General features: G+C 45.7%; 3 protein-coding genes across 5 annotated transcripts; all 3 read left to right on the forward strand.

Annotated features, from left to right (window-relative positions):
- Positions 1 to 399: 399 nt before the first annotated feature.
- LOC133921278 (TORTIFOLIA1-like protein 3) lies at positions 400 to 4,100 on the forward strand. Of its 3 annotated transcripts, none has more exons than XM_062366086.1 (5): positions 400 to 1,386; positions 1,484 to 1,613; positions 1,873 to 2,411; positions 3,041 to 3,240; positions 3,806 to 4,100. In XM_062366086.1, exons 1-5 carry the CDS (start codon positions 604 to 606, stop codon positions 3,813 to 3,815), a joined length of 1,662 nt encoding a protein of 553 aa, XP_062222070.1. In that variant the 5' UTR covers positions 400 to 603; the 3' UTR covers positions 3,816 to 4,100. The 3 variants fall into 3 exon arrangements, with proteins under 3 accessions (XP_062222070.1, XP_062222067.1, XP_062222069.1); XM_062366085.1 differs by having other exon boundaries at positions 401 to 1,386; positions 3,041 to 3,429; XM_062366083.1 differs by lacking the exon at positions 3,806 to 4,100 and having other exon boundaries at positions 3,041 to 3,792.
- Positions 4,101 to 13,013: 8,913 nt separating this feature from the next.
- LOC133920377 (E2F transcription factor-like E2FE) lies at positions 13,014 to 16,736 on the forward strand. The gene is made up of 10 exons (XM_062364998.1): positions 13,014 to 13,893; positions 13,987 to 14,107; positions 14,194 to 14,271; positions 14,361 to 14,426; positions 14,535 to 14,661; positions 14,752 to 14,819; positions 14,903 to 14,975; positions 15,072 to 15,133; positions 15,222 to 15,633; positions 16,405 to 16,736. Exons 1-10 carry the CDS (start codon positions 13,703 to 13,705, stop codon positions 16,524 to 16,526), a joined length of 1,320 nt encoding a protein of 439 aa, XP_062220982.1. The 5' UTR covers positions 13,014 to 13,702; the 3' UTR covers positions 16,527 to 16,736.
- Positions 16,737 to 17,971: 1,235 nt separating this feature from the next.
- Positions 17,972 to 22,219, forward strand: LOC133921279 (pyruvate dehydrogenase E1 component subunit alpha-1, mitochondrial). Its single transcript, XM_062366087.1, has 8 exons — positions 17,972 to 19,013; positions 19,111 to 19,190; positions 19,689 to 19,766; positions 20,614 to 20,709; positions 20,793 to 20,864; positions 20,994 to 21,047; positions 21,141 to 21,206; positions 21,873 to 22,219. The coding sequence occupies exons 1-8, from the start codon at positions 18,332 to 18,334 to the stop codon at positions 21,915 to 21,917; spliced, it is 1,173 nt and encodes a 390-aa protein (XP_062222071.1). The 5' UTR covers positions 17,972 to 18,331; the 3' UTR covers positions 21,918 to 22,219.
- The last annotated feature ends 1,674 nt before the right edge of the window (positions 22,220 to 23,893 follow it).

Below are 23,893 nucleotides of genomic sequence, written 5' to 3' on the forward strand. Positions count from 1 at the left end.
ATGTGTCTGCAGAGGCGCTCATTTGATTCTCTGCTAAATTAAAGCATTCGATATTAATCTTCACAAAGTACACAGTACCACCCTTGATGCTCAGTTGCCAACTGATTAGTGCTTTTTTAGATAATAGAATAAGATTTAACGTATCCCAGCTTGTACATGCATTAATTGATTAGTGCTATACTTTCATATACTTATGTCAGAGCTGGTAGTTTCATCTAAAACAAAATCAGATGGCAGTTTACTCAGTTTGATGGGAAACCCGGTTAAACTTGCGTACAAAGCTGCTCTTGAGTCCTGAGCTCTTTCTTCCAGGCGTAAAATAAAAGCGAAAGAAACAAAGAAAAAAGAGTTAAAAAAGAAGAAAACAAAAGAGAAGCATAAATAAACGCGCAGTAGCAGTAGCTGCAGCACCACACTACTCCTGGCCGGTGGCCGCCCCCCACACGGCCGCACCCTATTAGAGATCGTCGCAGTCGCTACTTGCTAGGCTGCTGGCTTGCATGCCACTCCACGCCGCTGCCGCCAAGTAACTCCTACCCAGCATACGCCAATAACTTGCCGAGCAACATTGCGGCGGCACCGCTCGTGGCTCGCGCGCCAGCTATGGGCACCGCCGCGCGGCGTGAGCCGCTGAAGCAGCGCGTGAACCGCTGCCTCCTCAAGCTCTCCGACCGCGACACCGAGGCCATGGCGGCCGCCGAGCTCGAGGCCATCGCGCGCGCGCTGGACCCCAACGAGCTCCCGGCCTTCGTCTCCGCGGTCTCGGACGCGCGGCCCACCGACAAGACCCCGCTCCGCCGCCACGCGCTCCGCGCCCTCGCGCTCGTCGCCGCCACCCACCCGCGCGACGTCGTGGCCCCGCTCGTCCCGCGCATCCTCGCCGCCGCGCTCCGCCGCGTCCGGGACCAGGACTCCTCCGTCCGCGCCGCGCTCGTCGATGCCGCCCGCGCCGCGGCGGCCGCGTCGGGCTCCGCGTCCGCCGCGCTCCGGCCCCTCACGGACGCGCTCCTCCACGAGCAGGACCAGTGCGCGCAGCTAGCGGCCGCGCTCGCCACGGCCGCCGCCGTCGAGGCGTCCGTCCTCACCGCCGACCTCGCTTCCTACCTCCAAAAGCTCCAGCCCCGCCTCCTCAAGCTCCTCCGTAGCAATGCCTTCAAGGCCAAGCCCGCGCTCATCACCCTCATCGGCGCCTCCGCTGCCATGGGCGGCGCTGCCGAAGTCACCGCCTCCATCCCGTGCCTCCGCGATGCAATCGCTAGTGACGACTGGGCAGCGAGGAAGGCCGCGGCGGAGGCGCTTGCTGCATTGGCCTTAGAACACACTGATCTTCTCATGACCTACAAATCCTCCTGCGTTACCTTCTTCGAGGCCAGAAGGTTTGACAAGGTTGGTCTTCAATTTGGTTCGGATCTTGATGATGACATGCTTTTTTGGATCTGAGTGTGGTTGTTGAGATTTCCAGTGTTCTTGTTCGCCAATGCAGGTCAAGATTGTGCGAGAGTCGATGAACAGGATGATCCAGGTCTGGAAGGAGATCCCGGATGTTGAAGAGGACGAATGCTCCTCCGCTGAGCCACCAGCGTCGCAGTCACAATGCAGATCTTCTCTTACAGGTGAGGATGGTTCCCTTTGTAGTTTTAGTTGTTACTTGCTACTACTAGTTCTGCTTGTGCGGATCTGGTAAATGTATGTTTGTACACCGAAAGAAGTATAGAACCACAGAAACTCTTGTATGTTGCAAGTAGTAAAGAACCACATAAAAGGGGTCCAGTATGTAGAGGAAGATTCTATTGTAATTTGCTGATAAAATTCTGATTAGTTGCATAATTTCTTCATCAAATTATTGACACGAATTGTTTTGTAACTAAACAGGGAGTGCAAGTGACGGGCGATATCCAGCTGCTTCCCTAGCTTCAAACTCAGTTCAATCGGCTACGAGGAGGAGCAGATTACCAGTGAGCAGATCACCTCCGCCTGATGTGTCGCCCAGCGTCACTAAAACAAGTAGCCCTTCATCCATCAGGAACAAGAAGCTCTCTCCTCCTTCACACCGCAAAGTGGGCCAAGCCAAGAAATGTGACTACAAGGTTGACATTGCTCTTGCTCTGGATGCTACCCCAATCAAAGTGGTAACGGAGGAGAAGCTTCTGAAAGGAGGGAACGTGAGAGCAAGACTAGACGCAAGGAGGACACACTTTCAAGGCAGTGAGGGAGCCAATAAGCTGACTGGATCGAAAGCAGGCTCACGAGTCGTTCCATATGAGGGTGGTGGTAACTTGGAAGAGATTTCTGAAGTTGATGGTGGATCAGAGAGGTTTCAATCAGTTCACAAAGATGAGAGGTTTTCAGAGATTAAGACACAGCTTCGTCAGATTGAAAACCAGCAGAGCAGTTTACTAGATCTTCTCCAGGTAATTTTCCTTTGTTGTGTTGGGTCTTGTATTTTACAATTGAATTACGAGCTTATAGGGCTTGTAGCCATAAATGTGTCTACAAATATGAATAACTAAAAACTTCTCCCCTGATTACTTGGCTAAAATATCAGAGGAAATATCTGCAGGAATTTAGTCCATGCCGAATGTTGGTGTTCAGAATATTTAGTTGCAACATCTATGTTTCTTGCAAGAAGAGGGTAATATTTGGTCTATGCACAATGCTGGATAGGGATTGCTGCTGCAAAATGCTGACCATTGTTCAACATTGATTTTTCAGTATGAGTGACTTGTAAGGTCGGATTCGAAGTGATATTATAATTGCAAATTAAGACATTGTCCTATGCATATAGCATGTGCCATGTTGCTGTCCATGTTCCCCACGTAACATGGCAGCGCTAAATGTAACCATACACTGATTTGACTAGTGCCATGAAGGCATATTATCATCTTGCTGATTGACCTGCGACTGTCCTGCGGCAATTAACGTTTTAAATCCTAAGTCATATAGTCATCAGTCACTGTGTACCTTATGAGCACTAAGCTTCTGATATCCTCCATGCTTATTGGAAGCACATTTTAAATTTATATTTCATTTTGTTTATCAGAAATTCATGGGGAATTCTGAGAGTGGCATGAATTCTTTGGAGACAAGGGTGCATGGGCTGGAGATGGCATTGGACGAGATCACTCGTGATTTGGCCTTCTCTTCAGGAAGGATGTCAAACAGGGAACCTGATGTGAATACCTGCTGCATTCTGAGCCCAAATTTCTGGAGAAGGCGCGATGGTGGTAGATATTCCTCCAGGTATTCTGTCTCCGACGCACCAAACAGCTCGGAGGAGGGCAGAACTTCTTACAAATGGGAAAGGCGGAAGTTTGGGCTTCGGGGTGGACTTGTCACCAACCCATTAGCCGAGCCGAACATGTCATCTGTAGGGAAAACAAGGGTTACTCAAGAAGGCAGGAGAAAGGATACAACTTTACAGAAGTCAAGGCAATTCTTTGTTAACTAAAACTCTAATAACCTTGTTCTCTATGATTCAGTTGCTGCAGCAGATATAGTAGTTGGGCCAATCAGATATTCCAACCTAATAAAATAGTGAAGTTGGAGGCTGACAATAACAATGCAGCATAAAAGTAGTATTTATCATACATAATGCATTGAAATGATTTTAAAGTTATGGTGTCATTTCAATGTTTTATATATGTAATGCATCTTGCTGAATCTTTCTTTTTTAAGGCATGTAGGGCTTCCCTCTCATTTACAACCAATCCATATTTAAATTTCCAATATATCTTGCCTAACATTATTCCTTTCAGCTCAGCTACTCGGCAACTAATAATTGTTTTTTTCCTCATAATTTCTTCAGGATGGGTTAGGCATGATGAAGACATGCTGTAGGCAGGACGGGTTCACAATATCTTCAGGATGGAGGCAGTTAAAATTCTCTTTTCCCGTGCAACCCTTTTTTGAAGGATCTTCCGCTGCAATTTTCGGTGGTCTTCTCTTTTATCGGAGCTGAAAGCATGAGGTGTACTTGGATTATAGGGTTCTATGGGGGTTACTGCAAATCTTAAACTCTCGGGTACTAGCCTGAACTCTGGATGTGCTATGTAAATAGTTAGGATAAATCAACTTCTGTGCTCGTGAGCTTCTTGACCATATTTCCAGTGTGTGCTTGACTGTCGACACCTGGCATGGTGACGCTACATCTCCTAGTGATCACATTACACATCAACCTCAAATGCTTGTGCGTACGGTGCATAAGTTACCCGACAATAGCCACAAATATTGTTGAGAAAGAAACTCAAATATACTAATTGCCTGCAGTGGCACTGCAGAACTTCCACCTGTGCTGCAATTGCCTGAGGAAGAAGCAGAAGCAGAAGCTCATCAGTCATACTCATTGGCCATGGACTCCACAGTTCCTTTTTTTGAGAGGAATCAGGTCCACAGCTAGGCAAAGTGTCAATTTCGACGATCTGGCCCGCTGGTGCAGCCCAATAAAGCATGAAGCGACCGTATGAATCGGCCCATAGTACATACTGGATCAACTCGGGCCAGATCTTCGAATTGCAATGTGCGCTCATACAAATGGGCAAAACAGTTTGCAACTTTGCATACAATGGATGACTGAAGAAAAACGTGTCCCCAGACAGGCACAAAGCCTCAGTTCAGCTCACTGTCCGTGTTTGTGTATGAACCGGTGCCCGGTGGTGGCAGCCAACAACGGGCAGGGTTTTAGTTATCGTTATATAAACGGTTACCAGTCCACAGCGGTAACTATGTTTATCGCGATAATCGTACAGTAAGTCGATAGAAACTGATCAAATTTTGTCTTTTTTTTAAATTTTAAATTTAAGTATGGTCGGTAACTGCTCGGTTTATAAAAACGGTACAGATCAAATCGTCCGATAACCGTGATAAACGAGTGGTTACCGACAATATTTGTAACTGTGATAGCGGGGTCGGTAGGCATTGCCGGCACAACACCTGCAACTACAGTGTGGTACAATGGTTTCGGGGCAACTCTCATGACACACCGTCGCGACGGGGCAGTGGAAATCGCCTGTAGCCATGGGCATTGAGTTGCGCGGTTGAAAGTGCATCTGGGCCCCCTACGTGGGTTTTAGTTTATTGATGACAAAACAATTAAGGAACTAATATGTTTATCTAAGTTATGAACTGATATAAGTATTAGTTAAGAAGACATATGACGTTTGACGCCCGTCGAAATAAAAGGAGAAGCAACTAAGAGTACTCAATAGGATTTAAATTCTTTTATTTTTGAAATTGAGTCTAGGATAGCCGCTCTATTAAGAGGGTTGCATTTGATTGCTTGGTTAGTGTCTCAATGCTCAAGATATCCTTTAGAACCAACTAGTTGAGAGACACACTCACCCACGGACACCGAGTTAGTTCTGCAAAAGTTCACTGAGTCCGGATACTCCGGTGTTCACCGGATACTCCGGTACTCAGTGTTTAGTTTGGAGTCTCCGAGGTACACTCCGGCAGAGAGTCTCGGTTCCGATTTATTTTTATTGGAAAAAGACCGGAGTCTCCGGTGTTCACCGGATACTCCGGTAGTTTATGGATTTTGAGGCCGGAGTCTCCGAGGGAGACTCCGCCAGAGAGTCTCGGTTAAGTATTTATTTTAATTGAAAAAGACCGGAGTCTCCGGTGTTCACCGGATACTCCGGTAGGAGGATAAGTTTTAACCGGGGTCTCCGAGAGAGACTCCGTCAGGGTGTCTCGGTTAGCTTTTAATCTTTTTGATAAAAAGACCGGAGTCTCCGGTGTTCACCGGATACTCCGGTACCTGGAGAGGCCGGAGGGTCCGGCTAGTCTCCGAACTTAGTCTTTTTGAAAGCCCTGTCAGGACCGGAGACTCCGGTGTTCACCGGAGACTTCGGTAACTTAACAGAATTGTAACGGCTAGTTCTAACATGTTCTGTGACCGTTCTGACGCCGTTTTTGGATTTGGGGCCGGATACTCCGGTGTTCAACGAAGACTCCGGTCAGTTCTGACAGAACAGTAACAACTAGTTTTTGAGAGAGGGCTATAAATACTCCCGCACCCCATGGCATTTAAAAGCTTGCTGTTGCTGGTGAACTCTAGACTCTTTGAGCACTTTAAGAGCATTCAAAGACCCTCCAACCACCTCTAGTGCAAAGTTTACAAAATTTAGTGAGTTTGTGTTTGGAGAGGGTTTAAGCCACTTGAGCATTGAGTTCTTCATCGAGCATTCGCTGTGATCATTTTTCTTGAAGCTTCATGCTTCTAGACGGCATGGCGTCGCCCGTAGAGCACCCAAACTTTGTGGAGTGCCACGGGAAGTTTGTAATCATCTTCGAATTAAGTAAGAAATTCTAGCTTGATCTTGGTGGTCGCTAGAAGAGGATAGGGTTGGAAAAGACCTGGCTCTTTGTGAGCTCCTCAACGGAGACGTAGGCACTTCTTTGTGAGGTGGCCGAACTCTAAGATAATCTCTCGCGTTCTCATTTGTGCAATTTGCTTAATCGTGTGAATTTGTGATTCTTCATACAAATTGCTCTAGTGATCATCTATCTAGTATTAATTGTTATTTTAGTTCTGTGATATCCAGTAGACCTAGCTTCAACTATAGATTTTAGCTACTTGCTTTAATTCGTAGTTGTTCTAGATTTTCTGTATAGACCGGAGACTCCGAACTAGACCGGATGCTCCAGACCTAACCGGAGTATCCGACCTTCACCGGAGTATCCGACAGATTTAATCCGCTGTTTTAGTTTTAATTTTCAGAAAAGCCTATTCACCCCCCCCCCCCTCTAGGCACTTTCAACGGTGCCAACACAAAGGGTGTGTTTGGTTATTTAAACGGGTTTTTATAGATCTATTAAAAAAAATATTGGGTATAGTCATATATATTAAAAAGAAGAATGTTTGTTTGGTTGTATCTATCTGTACAGACTGAGCTGATTTTCTGTTTGGTTGACCGAATCTGAGGCTACATGAGTGGATACAAGAGTTGATATTATGATTGGTTAGTCGCAGGAAGATGATTTTGTAACACTGACAAATGCGCCCGCCTGCATAAACGAATTCAGTTAGAGTGAGACTGTATATTTGCATCCGCTCATACATGCATGAACTGTGGATGCAGATAACAAATATATTTCTTCATAAATTTATACACATTCAACAGGTTACACTGGAGGAATTCAGATAATCAAACACACCCAAATTCATAATTGATTGCAATGGGAAAGCTGGAAAAGGAAAGCCAAAACCAACCAACTGTTCACGTTGTACTAACGCGTAGGGTGCAAACGAGCCGAGGTGAGCCAGGCTCGGCTCAATTCGATTCGAACAAGCTCATTTGTGAGCGAGCCGAGATAGCCTTGGCTCAGTCAATTTACCGAGTTAAAATTCAAGCTCAGTTTGGTCTCGGCTGGCTCACAGAGTCAGTATGTTTGGTTGATGCATTTACTAACCATAAAAAAAAATGAGAGCTCGGTGCATCAGGATGTTGAGACAAAAGTGCAAAACAGTGGAAGGAATTGGCCAATGCCTTGCATTATGGACAACGGCAAGGAGTTCGTGTCTTCGTGGTGAACGACAAGGAGTCAGGACGGTCCCTGATGGCAAAAATGCAAAAAAAAAAATGATGTTTCGCGATCTCAAGAGATGCTACAGCCATCGACGACTAATGTGGTTGTCGAGGAAGCCTCGCCCGCACGTTGCGGCTGCGAAGAATGTCCATGCCGCTAGTGAGCCCCGTCCCTTAGAGGAGTCGGCGGTGGCACTCCTTGATGGACATGGGCTCGGGCACCGTCCACATGTCGTAGCCACACTTGGACATGTCTTCTTCCTCCTCCTCATCCAGGTCCAGCTCGGGTGGCCTGCTCCTCGAGAAGGCAGCAGAGGTGCAAATCTTGGAAAGGCGGCAATAGAGGTACTTGAGGATGCATATCTTGGAGAGGTAGGCGGTGTGTGTGTCTAGGGCGGACTACTGAGGGTGGCAGGACTCGGGAGTGGTCGTGCAGTTAGGGTGATGGGACTCGGGAGTGGTCGTGCAGTCAGGGTGATGGGGTTAAACCTAAAAGCTGAGTTGGGAGTTGAGTTGGACTGGGTCAGCCACCGAGCCACGAGCCGCTCTTGTGCTCAGCTCGCTTGGTCACTGAGCTGAGAAGACGGCTCGAGCTCAGCTCGTTTGACGATCGAGTCGAGCCGAGCCGAACCAAGCCGAGCGTCGAGGGTTAATTCTAGATAATGATTTTGGGGTGTATCAGATGATGGGTGCGTGATCAATGTCTTGAACGGGTGTGTATCTACTAGAACTTAAGAACACAGGGGTTATCCAGGTTCAGACTAAAAGTGCATCTAGCCCCTATGTGTGGTTTTGGTAATTAATGATAATACCTATAGACTAACAATGGTGTTGATTTTGTTAGTAGGTTGTTCCATAGATGATGCATGGATAAGAGATATGCATGAGCTCTAGGTAAATAGGGAGATTGAAAATGCATCAAGATGAATGAGCTCTAGGTGATGCTCGGGTAAGTGATGACAATACATATAGACTAACAATCATATTGAGAATTGCTATTAGGTTATTCCATAGGAGATGCATAAATGATGAAGCATGAATTCTTTGAAAAATACCATGAGTTCAAAAAATTGCATCAAAAGTCATTGAGATTTTAGTGATGCTCATAAGAAGAAGAAGAAGCTCAATAAGATTAGCACTAAGCTCGAAGGCTAAGTTACTTGTGGAGATCAAGTAACTAAAGGTATGACTTGTTAATAGAGTTTTATGGACTAACTTGTGTGCTATGTGTTTAAGAATAAGTGGGGTTATGTTCTATATGAAGATTGACAATATGTATGAAGGTTAATAAGTTACTTGTGGAGATCAAGTAACTTAAGGTATAAATGTTGTCATTTAGGTTTTATGGACTAACACATGTGCTTTGTGCTTGAGAGTGAGTTAGGGTTAGGATCTATAAGAAGGCATAAGTTGAATTGAAATCACATATGTCAAGATTGAAGAACAAAAGTGGACTCCATATATGAAAAAGTGAATTCTCTGAAGATGTCGAATACAAAATGGTTTTCTATGGCAAGATGGTGAAGGGCAAGCAAGACTCGGCTGCGATGGACCATCCGGTGGTGAAGGGCAAGCAAATGGCTTGACGCCGAAGGACCAAAACGATGGTGAAAAGCGAGTGAAGTTTTGCGCCAATGGACTGTGCAAGGCTATGAGAAGCTATGAGTGATTCGCATCAATCACATGAGTAATCAAGAATAGATGGAGTGAACATTTTATGAAAGTTGGCAACCCTCAAAGATTTGAAAGTAAGAAACAGTACTTGAAAGTATTTAAAAGGCTCAAATTGGTTCAAATATGTTTTATCTTTGAAATTGAGTCTAGATATGCCGCACTATTAAGAGGGATGCAACGTGAGCTAATTGTCACGCCTCAGTGCTCAAGAGTTTCTAACCAAACCCATGTGAGAGTTTCTTTTAAAAATTCGGAGCATAAAGTGTGGAAGTATCCGAATTGTATTTCGGAGTGTTCCTAATTTGATTATATGTGTTTTAGGTCATGAATTCAGTTGGGATGTGTAGTCCTCTGAATAAACTTTCCATAGAGTCCAAAATCGTCGAAATCAAACTCTGTGTTGAACCCGGATACTTCGGTGAAGGCCGGATACTCCGGGATGGCTGGAGACTCCGGGAGAGTCTCCGCCAGAGGCTCTCGGTTTGGGCTGTTCCAGTTGACCCGGATACTCCGGAGACTCCGGGTAAGACCAAAAAAGTTGAGTAACGGCTAGTTTTTTGAAGTGAGCTATTTATAGCCCACTCACCCCATCCTTTTGGGGCTGCTGCAAGGGCACAAAAAGAACATCCTCTAGAGCCAAAATAACTCCTTTCCACTCCAATCTAGTGTGTGATTTGAGAAGAAAAGATAGTTGGGTTGTGAGATTGGAAGATTGAGTGTATGTGAGCTAAAATCCAATCTTGAGCATTTGAGTTCTTGACAAGAAGTTCTCGAAGCGTTTGTTACTCTTGGAGGTGAAGCCTCCTAGCTGGCTAGGTGTCGTCGGTGAGCTCCCGTGCTTGTGGTGAGCCGCGGGAAAGTTTGTGAAGGGCTCGATTTCGCCTCCGCAAGGGAAGAAATTAAGAGTGGATCGAGGAAAGCAGTTGAAAGAGACCCAGCTCATTGGAGCTTCCTCAACGGAGACGTAGGATTCACGGTAGTGAATCCGAACTTCAGGAAACAAATATTGTGTCTCCTCTCTTGTTTCTTTAATTTTGAGTTCTTGCTCAATCTTTGTGCATATTGCTCGATCTACTTGTTTGTGTGTATTTGAGTGTAGGTTCTCCGTGGATCTACTTGGAATCATCTCCGGGAACACACGACATCATTTGGTTTGAGCTAGAACTCTCTACCCATCCTTTATATTCAGTTTCAGACTCAGTTTTGTACAGAACCCGGAGAATCCGGACTTTACCGGAGTTTCCAGACCTGTACAACCCAGAGTATCCGGACTACACCGGATACTCCGGATGAACAGTGTTTTCAGGCATGTGAATAGTATTTTCAGCCTTTTTCAATTTAAATTTTATTGCATATCTCTTGCTAGAATTGAATAATTTTAGTCACCTTAGGATTGTAATTTTCACACTTATTTAGGGTGATTATACACTAGTTGAGCCTAGCATATTTAGGTTTTTCACTTGTGAAAAATCCGTTAATTTATATTCCGCTGCAAGTTTAGGTCAACGGTAAAAGGGGACGAATTTTTGTAATAACGCCTATTTACCCCCCTCTAGGTGACATCATTGTCCTTTCACAGGCCTCCCAAAGTATAACAACTCTACATTCTTGTATTCTATTATGAGTGTTTTCTGAACCCGTTACAGATGAGTTCCTCCTCTCGTTATACTAAACTAGAGAAAAGGAAAATTTACAAATAGTCTCAAAAGCAGTAGCCTCATGCCTAATTAAACCTTCCATTTATAGGCTATTATAATGAATGGTGTAGGTACTCCTTCTTGCCCTATTGACCCTGCCGAGCATGTCCCATCTGTTGGACTCTTCCACACTTACCTTACCCTAGTCAGTCAGTCCGCCCTGTCTCATAATTGGTCTCGCACGCGCTCCTGTGAAGCAACCTGACACGCCTATAAGCCCGTCCCGTAGTGTTTAATGCTATGGAACGGGACACAACACCTCTGTGCCGACCATGACTTGTCCGCCAGGGAGGAGTACCTGTTTTGTGACCAGCGAAGGCTGGTCACAAGATTTCCTTATGTGGTAAGGATCCTGGTCGCGAAGGTGCAGACTGGTTGCGTGGTAGAACCCTGATCAGGGAAAAAATCTTCTGTCAACTGATATTGGCTGGTGTGGGTCCTCTGAACAGGGGACCCCTCTATTATATACATCAACAATAGTTCCCAAGCTCCCTCGCGGATGTGGTGGTCTGAGCGGCTTGCCACGTGGTCACGAGTAGACTTGGTCATACCACCTGGACCCAGGTGAACACGATTTCACCCCGAGAGTAGCCATCGACGCAGTCCACTTTCGTGGTGGGTCCATAAAACCGTATCCTGAGGGGAGGTTTTGAACTTCCACACAGAGAGAAACATCATGGGAGAAAGAGACATTGATTTTCTACGAACCATAAGGATTTTTCAGTTCCCCAAGTGTGGCCTTTTGAATCATGAGACGACTGGGCTCTGCGCGACGGTTGGGACATCGCGTCGACCCTATAAATTGGAAAGCCAAATCTTATCCACGAATCATTTTGCCATCCCCCACAGCCCCTAAGCCCTTGTGCTCAAAGCCCATTATCTCCATCTTCACCCGTGCTCCTGTCGTAACTCCTATGGCACCATGCACCAGAAAAGAGCCTGATTTTCCCAAATCCAGGTGCACCGTTGTGAAGCTAAAGCTGATGTACAAGAGTTGCTTGCTCCCTCATCGCCTATCTTTTGGGTACCGTCCTGGGGGGACGTCCCTGCCCCTCGCTAGAGGGAGATCATAATGTTCGCCTCTTTCTTCCTGCCCAATTTCGTTGCTTCCTTCTCCGTATTATTTACCACTTTCATCTCATTTTATGACATCTGCCACCTCCACCTCAACCCCAATTTCATCATCATGCTGAGCATCGTTGCTCATTTGTGCGAGAATTTCATCGGGGTCGAGCCATGCCTTGACCTTTTCAGGTACTTTTACACGGCTAGGTTACAAACGCTTGCTGGCTCCTACATTGAGATGGGCTTCAAGTCGTCGTGGTCGAGCTAGAGGGAGAAATGGTTCTACCTCTCGATCGAAGATTCCTTGGACAACCACTGCGTGCGTGCCGGATGCGTCGGCGCTCCTCAACGAGAACTGGGGGGGGGGGACTCCCCTACGTCAACTCCAGAACTACTGACCCTCGTTGCTCGGGTCAAACAGCTTGCGAACTTGGGCTATCAGGATAAGACGTTGTCCGTGGCGTTATTAAGCGTCGGTTGTGCCCCTTGCGGTGGAGAGCACATCTGACCTATTAGTACACCGAGAGTGATGACGCCACTCGAGAGAGCCCGAGGTAACGTCGCAGCCGTCCCTATGGCGCTCGTTGTTGGTCATGCGGTGTTTTAATATTTCCCTCATCCAGCTCTCCGTGATGACTTCGTTGACTTGCGGGTCAAATTACTAATGGCGGCGGCCGCGAGGAAAGGTGGCCCTCCGCGCGGCGCTCTTTCGTTGTGCGATCTCCGTCTGTCAGAGAGGGCTCAGATCAGACTGGTTTGTTTAATATTTTCTCAGGATTTCTATATCCAAATCTTCTCCTGGGTCAGGATTTCACGATTTGCGTCGCCGCAGAATCTTTCTAAGGTTGATGTATTGTGTCCAGTAATTAACGAGATTACAAAAGCTGCCCGTGAGATTGATCTTGTTGCTCGCATGCCCTCTCCATCGCCCAGCACCGCCTTGGTCGTGCACCACTCTGTCCGTGACGTCAGCCTGACTGGTCGTGGATGTGACCAGACTGCATAGAGCAGGGTAGCGATCGCGAGCGGCGTCGGTAAACTGAGGCTGACCAACATCATCCCAACCAAACTCCTTCCGACCAGGCGCGCCCAGACTGGACTCGAAGCGGTTAGGCTACCTTATTCTATACATCAAAACCAAGCTTGATTGAGCTTAAGCTCGGGCTAACTCACTAGTCTCAAACTTTATTTTCAACTCTACTCACGCGCCGCGCGTGCTCAGTCCGCACCATCGCGCCTCCTCCACGTGCCCCTCCTAAACATATCCCCGCGCCCAGCTGCCGCGCAAAATAGCCAAGCCGCGGAGAACTCCCTCCCCGCTCCAAGGCTCCAACCCCCAGCGCGCGACGACGCGATCACATCAGCCAAAAACCCCAAATCCGACGGCCACTACCGCGCACTCACCCGCTCCCCATCGGCCACGCCGCGCGCGTCCGCAGCTTGAATTTCAAACTGCCGAAACTCCTTCTGCACGCCATAGAGCCACGTCGAGCCGATCTCAAGCGAACCGGCCCGAGCCGCACGGGAGCGGAAAGAGAATTTTGAAGAGCGGGTGAGTCCGCCACCGCCGCGCCCACCGTCCCGCCTCCTCCCTCCCGCATCCGCACAGATCTGTCCATCTATAATACTACCCCAACGGGAATTCCCTCCTCTCCGAAACTTGCACCACGCGAACGCAAATCCTGCGGAATCCTCGCTGGCATCTCACGCATATCGGCGCCGGCGGCAGCGGCGGTGACGATGTCGATGGCTGCGTCCTCCTCTTCCGTTGCCGAGATGGCCGCGGCCGCGGCGGCAGCGGCGGCGATGACGTCTGCTTTGCCGCAGCAGCAGGCGCGGCCGCGGCCGATGCTCGCAGGGGGCGGGGGCGCCAAGTGCCGCCACCACGCGTACAGCCGCAAGCAGAAGTCGCTCGGCCTCCTCTGCTCCAAGTGAGCTTCTCGCAGCCTCGGCACATTTGGGGATTTGTAATTTTTGAGTTTTCTTTGCTGTTCTTACCAAATTTTATGTGATTTTCCTTTTAGCTTTGTGGTTTTGTACAACCGCGAGGACGTGGAGTCCGTCGGGCTGGACGAAGCGGCCAAAAGCCTCGGCGTAGAGAGGCGCCGGATCTACGACATTGTCAACGTGCTCGAGAGCGTCGGGGTTGGTCCTTCTGCTTTTCTTGGATCGAATTCTTGTTCGGTATGTTTGCTCGGTTCTGAGTTTTGTTTCAAATACACTGTGAGAAGATCCTTACGAAGAAGGCCAAGAATCGGTACACCTGGATAGGCTTCGACGGAGTTCCGATGGCATTGCGAGAACTCAAGGTTTGCATCTACTCCCATGCGTGATAATACGATCAATAACTGTAGATCTCATCCGTCTAAGCTGCGATTTCTTCTATTGGTTTCCTCAGGAGAGGGCGTTTAGAGAGAAGTCTGGCTTGGCTCCTATGCAAACAGAGCAGCAATCTCCTGCCAATGTACGACCTCTTATCTTTCTGTTCCGTTTGAATCCATGCATGTGGTTATGGTGCGCAAAACTGTAGTTCCTAACTTAAGTGTCTTTTCTCCTATGTCCTGTTGTGAAGATGTCGGATGACGAAGATGATGATAAGTTCGGCGATCCGGATGGTGACACGGAGAGCGAGAAACTGAGTCAGACTGTGGAGAATCCTTCTAACAAACCTGGTGCACCCCATTGCCGGCTTAGATCTGGTACATTGCTATTTGCTTCATTTTGATTTAATATGTGTGCTGTTTCATTCTGTTTGTCAGGCTCAGAATTTTGGTTGTCATTTTTTTCAGATCACAGGAAGGAGAAGTCACTTGGGTTGCTCACACAGAATTTCGTGAAGCTCTTCCTTACCATGGAGGTGAGCAATTCTTAATATCTGTATTTCTGCCTAAAGATGATTGCATGATCAGTTCATTGATATGAAATCTATACTTGGAGAAGGTTGACACGATCTCACTTGATGAAGCTGCAAAGCTACTCCTTGGAGAAGGCCACGAGGAGACTAATATGAGAAGTCAGTACTTGCATTTTCACTTTCTAATCGCGCAGCACAAGTAGTATCAGGAATAATAAAAACATAATCTAATCTTGATATTTATTGGTAATGCAGCTAAAGTTCGGAGATTATATGACATTGCCAATGTGCTGTCTTCCTTGAATCTAATTGAGAAGGTAGGCTTTCGATGCTCACTGATGATTAAGTTGCAATCCAATGGTAGCAGCTGTTTCTTGACATTCACTCTTGAATTGTGGCTTCCAGATACAGCAAGCGGACACAAGAAAGCCTGCATTCCGTTGGTTGGGCAAGGCGGGGAAACCGAAAGCAGAAAATGGTGTCACAGTTGCTGTACCCCCACCAGGGAAGACTGTATTGAGCAAACGAAAATTTGGGACTGAACTCACTAACATTGACATGCATCGAACAAATCTGGATTCAACAATCCAGAAGAAAGCAAAACTGACACAGAGTGGTGGTGACATCTTGAAGAACTGCAAATTAGCTGTGCAGAGTCAGCTCGGGCAGTGCAACAGAAGTGGTTTTGTTTATGGACCTTTCCACCCTGCTGGTGCAAGGAAAGAGGAACATGAGGGTAATGAATCTGGGCAAAGGGAGAGGGCTGAGGACTGGGAGAACCTTTCTGCTTCATTTCGACCGCAGTACCAGAACCAAGGTTGGTTTTAATACTTCTTTAATCCCGTTTCGTTCCTTAGTCAAAATTATAATTTTGCTTCTTAAGAAAATTTTATTTCAGGTAGGAAAAAGGCAAGTTTGTGACTTGTCATCCTGTACTCCACCTAGTTCACGTTGTTAGGCTAGAAGTAAGAGTATAGCATTAGCATTTCGACCGCAGTACCAAAACCAAGGTTGGTTGAAGGTGAGAATGTACGCCTAGACCATCCAGATTTGAATTCTTTTCGACACGAATTTAGATATTTATTTCTTTTTATTTATAATGTCACATAGTTACTCTTAGGTTAATCGAGTTTTTTTAGCATTAGCATGTCTGTGTAGCTGAAGTTTTAAATCATTAGGCATCTCAATAGTGGGATCCAATGGTCTCGAGATTAGAATTCCCTCTTGGGCTGTCTTGTTCCTAATAACCAGAGCTCCCAGCAAACTCTAGCCAGGCAAAAGGGCATCATCATGTTTAGCCTTGGCAAACCCCCTGTCGCAACCGGCCAGCTACAAAGTCTGGCATTGGAATGTGATCCTAAGAACACTGCAACACATCTCTAATATAACACCGTCATCTTGTACTTGGGAGAAGTTACAGTCTGAAGTTTACTAAATTTTATAAGCTATTATGAGGAAAACCTGCCAATAGTCCATTTTGACCATTTGTTAGCTTGGAACGTTTGAAGTAGGGCTGGATCAGTTACTAGACATAGAATGTGGCCAGTTATATGTGGACTAAATTTCTTACACATTTTTCTCGATGCAGCTCTCAGTGATCTGTTTGCCCACTATGTGGAAGCGTGGAAGTCGTGGTATTCTGAATTTGCTCAAGGCAGCAACATCATGCAGCGACACTTCAGTCAGTCTGCTATTAATCATTTTTTGTAGGCAAATCATAAGCTCAAGTGCTGCAGTTAGTGCACGCTTGGGAATTTGACTGTACAAGTTGTCAAAAGAGGGAGAAAAGCATGGACATGACTTGGCCTAGAGTTCGTTGTATTTACTCAATGCAGGATATCTTTTAGGCTATTTCAGTCGAAAAAAGAGACTGAAACCCATCTCATTATTAAGTCACCTCTGTGGATTTTCCATTGTTCATTCATTTTGTTAATTTGCTTACCTCTGTGGGTTCCGAAACTTGCCGTCACCGATCATGCTGCTGGAACTCCTCAGAATGTAGGAATAGGATCTCGTGTGAATTATTTTTTGGGACAAAATTTAACCGTACTCGAATTTTAAATCAGATACAGGCACACATAAACACTATTCAGTTGTATTTTGTTTGAGATACCCTGTGTTAATTCAATTCAGTTGCCATAATTCAGACACTACCAAATCAAGTAATCTTCAGGCCTGGTCTTAATTTTATTCAGAAATTGATGAAAAGACAGCCAATCAAAATACTATAAGGGATCAGTATTATTTACAGGGTACCTGAAGCCCTTGTTTGTATATAATTTTACTGAAATAGATCTGACCAAAATTTTATATTGTCCCATCGCGATAGTGGGCTAAAGCCGCCAAGATGCCTTCTACTCCTTGCTTGGTCGACGCAATGCTGAACATTGATTTGAAAAGGATGGTTTATTGGGACAAATTGTACCGAGCGACTGGCTCCTCGCCATTGCTTGGGTTGCTTTGAATTATGATATTTAGTTGGCCACTTGTCTTTGCTTTGTCTACCTATTAATTTAACCAAATATTCCCAACGTCATCGACAGCAACATTATAACCACCAACCGTTCATGATTATTGCTTGGATTAAGGACAGCGTCCCAACTACGTAGCAATTCTCTTGGCTACAATATTAACTTTCATTATATACCAGTAGGCACTTGGCAATATCAAATTGAACTGGTTTGGCCCTAAGCAAAGTTCAGATCTTGGTATAAAAAAAGAAATTTTTGATTTTTGATCTACTTACAGCCACTTGTGTTATTAATTTTGCCATTAATCTAGAAAAATACTAAGACAAGAAAGTATATTGTCTAGCCCCAATCATAATTCTGCCAGCCAGGCAAAAATTTATAACAGTCCAACTTAGGAGAGATCAGATACCATACGAAAATAATAATAAAACGCACATCAGATGCGCTTGTACTTCAAATAAAGTCCTGTTGTCACTCATCGTCTAATTATTTTTTTAACCATATTGCAAATATCTCATTATAATATGGATCCAACTAGCCATTATAAACCGTATGATGGGAAATCCAACGGTCCGTCTCTCTCCTTGCTTTCTTCTTCAAGGATGCTCATGCCCAGATCGGGATCGAGCACCACTCCCCCGCCTGCTGCCCTTGTCCCACCCATGCGCCGCCACCACCGCCTCCTGCCCTTCGCCGCCGGCGAGGCCTGCCGGTCGTCCTCCACCGCCTCCATCCTCCGCGCGGCACCCATTTTCGCCGCCGGCCTCCTCCTTCCCACTTGCGACAGATATCTAGCATTTCTGTATAAGTGCCAGTAAAACTAGCTTAAATAATTAAATTACAGCATCGCGCACGTCTGCACGGGAGCATTCCGCGCCGCCAGCCCGCCAAAGCCAGCGAATAAAATTCCTCTGCTTGAGAAATATAAGAACGCATCAACAACTCCGCGAATAAAATTCTTCTCCTCTTTTTATCTCATTCCTCTACCCCTGCCCCCTCCTCCTACATCGCCGTCTCCCTCCGAAACCCTAGCGGATCGTCGCGATGGCAGCGGCCGCTCTACTCCGCCGCCTCCCCGCCGCACGGGCCCCGGCCCCGGCCCTCATCGCAGCGCGCCCGATCTCCGACTCCACGGCCGCGCTCACCATCGAGACCTCCGTCCCCTTCACCGCCCACCTCGTCGACCCGCCCTCCCGCGACGTCACCACCACCCCCGCCGAGCTCCTCACCTTCTTCCGCAACATGTCCGTCATGCGCCGCATGGAGATCGCCGCCGACTCCCTCTACAAGGCCAAGCTCATCCGCGGGTTCTGCCACCTCTACGACGGCCAGGAGGCCGTCGCCGTCGGCATGGAGGCCGCCATCACCCGCTCCGATTCCATCATCACCGCCTACCGCGACCACTGCACCTACCTCGCCCGCGGAGGGGACCTCGTCTCCACCTTCTCCGAGCTCATGGGTCGCGAGGCCGGGTGCTCCCGCGGGAAGGGCGGATCCATGCACTTCTACAAGAAGGACGCCAATTTCTACGGCGGTCATGGCATCGTCGGCGCGCAGGTGCCCCTTGGATGCGGCCTCGCCTTCGCGCAGAAGTACAAGAAGGAGGACACCGTCACGTTCTCGCTCTATGGTGACGGTGCCGCTAACCAGGGACAGCTCTTTGAGGCGCTCAACATTTCGGCCCTTTGGAAGCTGCCCTCCATACTGGTCTGCGAGAACAACCATTGTGAGTTCGTGCACCACTTCTGGGAATTGGTGTTGCATCGTGATGTCTGACTGTGCATCTGATGCGACGTGATCTGGGTTTGATTTCTGTTGCATAGATGGAATGGGAACAGCTGAGTGGAGGGCGGCAAAGAGCCCCGCCTACTACAAACGTGGCGATTACGTGCCTGGATTGAAGGTGATGTAGAATTATTGTTTCTGTCTTTGCTCATCGTAGTGCCTGGATTCACGAAAGTTGACTGCTATGGTGATTTTGATTTCAGTTTGTGGTATGTTTGAATTGCTTATAGTGGTTTTTATTTGGAGGGTTTGACCCTATAGATTCTCTGTGTTTTATCTCTTTAGTTCCTGAAGAGTGTGGTATAGATCCAGCACATGCTAGCTGCTTCAGCATGTACAGGAATAAGTATATTTAATTATTTACTGTAACTACCTAACAACAATTTTAAGACCTGTGTTAATATTGTTGTGGATGGAAGCCACTCTTTTCCTTTAGATGTAAAATGCATTTCATCCCCTGTAGCTTATCGACTATTTGATTGGCAACTTTTAGTTATCAGAATGTTGATTTACGCATCCTCCTCTCCTCTTATTAAGTAATATCCAGCTTTGATTGAATTTCATGTTGATGTACTTAGTATTTGCTACTGATATAATTAAATTGTATTTGGTGTAGGTTGATGGAATGGATGTTCTTGCTGTGAAGCAAGCGTGCAGATTTGCAAAGGAGCATGCCGTTGCGAATGGCCCAATTGTGAGTACTGTGAACTGTTGCTGCATTTTATTATTTGGAGTATGCACACTCATGTAGGAGAACTATGGTTAGGGGTTTGTAGTTGGCTTGGCTGTACTGGCGTTGCTAGTTGTTTAACGTGTTTCAGTTAGATTCACATGAAGAACCAATGTCAGATGCCACAATTGAACTCCATAGTGCTCGTTTCACCTTTTTTATGCTGGGAGAACACAATGGCTCTACATAATGCAAAATCTCTGGATCTTTCCTGGTCAAAGCTGTATATGTTATTTTACTAAAGATTTTCTTTCATTTGATAATTAATATTCATAAGTATATTGGAGGACTTATCTGCATTATTCCAGCTAACTTAGTGCTCAATAGTGGTACGAGTTGTGCTGTTGCTGAGTCTACCTACTTGCCTGTTGTGTCATTGTGTCAGTATTGCAGTAATAGATTTAAATCAGGTTGTTTTTTAATTGAAATTCATTTAAATCACCCATTTATTTTGGCCTTGTTTCATATATCATTGTTTATCGAAGTGCTAAGAGTTCCTGATTCAAGCAGCTGCACCATTGAACTATGTCAGCTATTGCCAGTGACCCTTCACTTATGAAATATGAAATGAAATAACTATAATTTGATGCCAACTTATGCCTTGCTGTGTGTATGTTAGTGCTTTACGTTGTGCTAACTTACAATGTGACTGCTACTATCAAATGTTACCAAGTACAATCAGTAGTTGAGCATAAGTGCATATGCTCAAGTGTTGTTGCTAGTAACTTCAGGGCACTATTTCTGTGCTCATAATTATTTCATTTCATATGTTGGATGATGGTTACTAAATTTCCCAATTCTATGTATTTAGGTTCTTGAGATGGATACCTACAGGTACCATGGCCACTCTATGTCAGACCCAGGAAGCACTTACCGCACCAGGGATGAGATTTCTGGTGTAAGACAAGTAAGGATGTTTTGATCTTTCAGTTTATGAATTTCCGTTGTGCTAAGAGTGGACTTCAATTAGTTGTGTTACAATGCCATCAGGAACGTGATCCAATTGAGAGAGTCAGAAAGTTGATCTTGGCACATGACCTAGCAACTGCTGCTGAGCTCAAGGTACGAGATTCTTTTGGAAATATATCAAGTATAATTGAAGCCTAAATGATATTTGATATGGTCAATAAATAGTTAAATATTATTTAAGTTAGAACATTTTCTAGTCCTTAATACGCTTGTTCTTTTCAGGATATGGAGAAAGAAATTAGGAAAGAAGTAGATGACGCCATTGCTAAAGCAAAGGTCCCTTTGCATTTAGATGCACTCTTATAGTTTTTTTTTTCACTTCAAATTAGTTATGCTTACCACTACATTTGCACCTTTCAATATCTACAGGAAAGTTCTATGCCTGATACTTCTGAGCTCTTCACAAATGTTTACAAGAAGGGCTTTGGCGTGGAGGTAAGTTGGTGCTGAATACTCAAATCTATTCCATCTAGGTCCTTTTAATGAAAGTTGGCTCATCTGAAATACTTAAAACCTAACATACATCTTACATCTTTCTCAACCTGAAAATAGTTGCAATTTCTTAATTACATGAACTGAAAACATGATGTGCCTATTTGCATTAGTAAGGAGTTGAATTTCGGCAACCTGTATTTTTTGCCGGTGCTTCTATTGTTCTGTGTTGAACTATCCCAATGGGAGTTTTCATGATCTTAACTCAAGCTACAAATTTGAAACTTTTTGTTTGAGAGAACGTCTTCTTTGGCAACCACTGCCTCTGGTCACAAATGGACATTGACACATCTCCAAAACGCAACTTTGACCACTACTTTGATTGTAATTATATCACGTTTCCAATCGAAATATCTATGATATTAAATACTCAAAAGATTTAAAAGTTTGAGTAAAGGTATGTCCAAACCGAACAAGTTTTTGTGACCAGAGGAAGTACCACTAATCCCATTATATATACTAATTTCCTTTTTGCAAGAAAATCACATCACAAGCGCTTGAATGGGTGGGTTTGGTTCTATCAGTTGATGTCATCATACTTCAACCACAATTGCATTTTGATTATACCTGGGCATGGACCAATTCTGACCGACTCGATTGATTACGCAGTCATTTGGGCCTGACAGAAAGGAATTGAGAGCTTCCCTTCCATAGGCTGGCAACAGGGAAGGTGGGCATTCCTTCTAATGCGATATGATAGCCAGGAGAAATAATTATTGGTGAAGAAGGCCTCGGGCATTGCTGGAATTTTTTGTTGCAAAATGAACCTGTATAGAGATGCGCTGTCAGGAGGATCAGCTTCTTATTTGTTTTGCTTCTGTTTTTCCTTTTCTGCAATTCAATTTAACTGCTGCTGACTGGCTTCTTATTGAAGCTAGAGATTTGGCCCGCATAATTGGTCCTGATCGAAAGAATCTAAGCTGGGAATTATAAATTTGCTCTTTACTTCTCGTGTATATCGGTTACACTTGCCCACTCTTTACTTCTGTTAAGGTGATTGATGGAGCTACGGATTTGAGCCCCTTAACGTGGCAATTGGTTCAGCTGGCAGTGATGCCGGTTCTGAATATTTTGATCGGATGAATCGTGCACACATTTTGGATTCAGGCATGCTATTGAGCAATCCCCACAGGCGACAGAGAATCGTTAGCAGTTTAGCAGGGGCCAGCCTCGTCTCGTTGTCGTCTCATTGTTGCGTGAATGAATTATGAATACCTGGATGAGCCGAGCCTGGGGGAGCGACGAAGATGCAGAGCATCGGCGGTGGTATTGAGGAGCAAGGAGGATGGCAGCGGCAGCTGAAACGTACGGCTTCTGCTGTTGGCGGCTCCGTTTTTTTAACGGACTTGTTAGCGTCCAAACGTCAGTATCAAAAAATAACTTCTATAATGACTGTTTATAATATCAAAAGTCATGTATTAAAATAGTACATTGCATGTATTCAATTCAGAAAAAAAAATCCTATCGCAGTATGACGGCTTGTTTCATACAATATTTTCATATAAAATCTGTGTGGTGTAGAATTAGGTGTAATATACGAAAATAGCTCTGACAAAAAAAATTATAACGTTTAAAACATTAAATTTGAATATATAAAGCATTGAAGATGAAAAATATAAGAATTAATTCAAATGGATAAATTTTTTAGTTTCAGATCTGTACACAAGAGATTCTGAGATATAACATACGAAAATAACTATTTTAATAAATTTACATAACGTCTAAAATATTAAACTTAAACGTATGAAACATTAAAGATACGAGGACATAAAAATTAACTTAAATAAATAATATTTTTACATTGGCCTAATCAAAATATCCTATACGTCCGAACGGTCGGACCACATCATTACCGTTTTTTTTTAAAAGTACAATTGAGGACGCATGCCCTACATAAAGTGTGTGCGTCTGTTTCACATGCTAATGAAGAGATCGGAAGAAATGAACGCATCTGCGTATCCTACACCTATGCCGATGCTGAGCGTGGAACCCGGGCGGGCGACCTGCACAACGGCAGAGCTCACCACTGAGCTAGCGCTCAAAGTAGCAGCTTGCCCGCTTTGGAGGCCCAGCCGAGTGGCCTCACCCGAAGCTTAGCTCCACGCTCACCTGTTTGGGCCTTTGCACTCGTGTGTTCCTTTCCCAGTGGGCTGGGGCCGAACGTTGCGCACTTGCGCGCCGAACTACAACTACCACCCACAAGAGGCGCCCGATTCCTATTCCCCTGCAGAAATTGCAGCAATATCCCGCCGCGGTTTGTTTCTCTAGCCTGTGGTGGTAGCCTGGCTGGCATGCTCTAGCCCGACCGGAGCTGCCGTGGACGTCGAAATCAACTTGTGCGAGCATCGTCCTTTCGACACCGTACAATGACATCTCTCCCATATACGTCTCCCTACGGCCAAACATGCAAACCGATGCAAGGGAATGCCAATTGCATCACGCGCAGTCGCACATACCGCTACGAACCAGCAAGATCCAAATCTTCTCTCGGCTGCACGTTATCTACGTAGCATATACACAGCACGCGCATACGAAATACGAACCAGTTGAACTAGCTGCTCGAGCTCGACCCGACCTCCCAACCGACCGCCAAGTTACTCGGCCGTGGTGCGGCGCGCACGTAGATGTAG

The sequence above is a fragment of the Phragmites australis genome, chromosome 6 (genome assembly GCF_958298935.1).
Source record: "Phragmites australis chromosome 6, lpPhrAust1.1, whole genome shotgun sequence".
NCBI lineage: Eukaryota > Viridiplantae > Streptophyta > Magnoliopsida > Poales > Poaceae > Phragmites > Phragmites australis.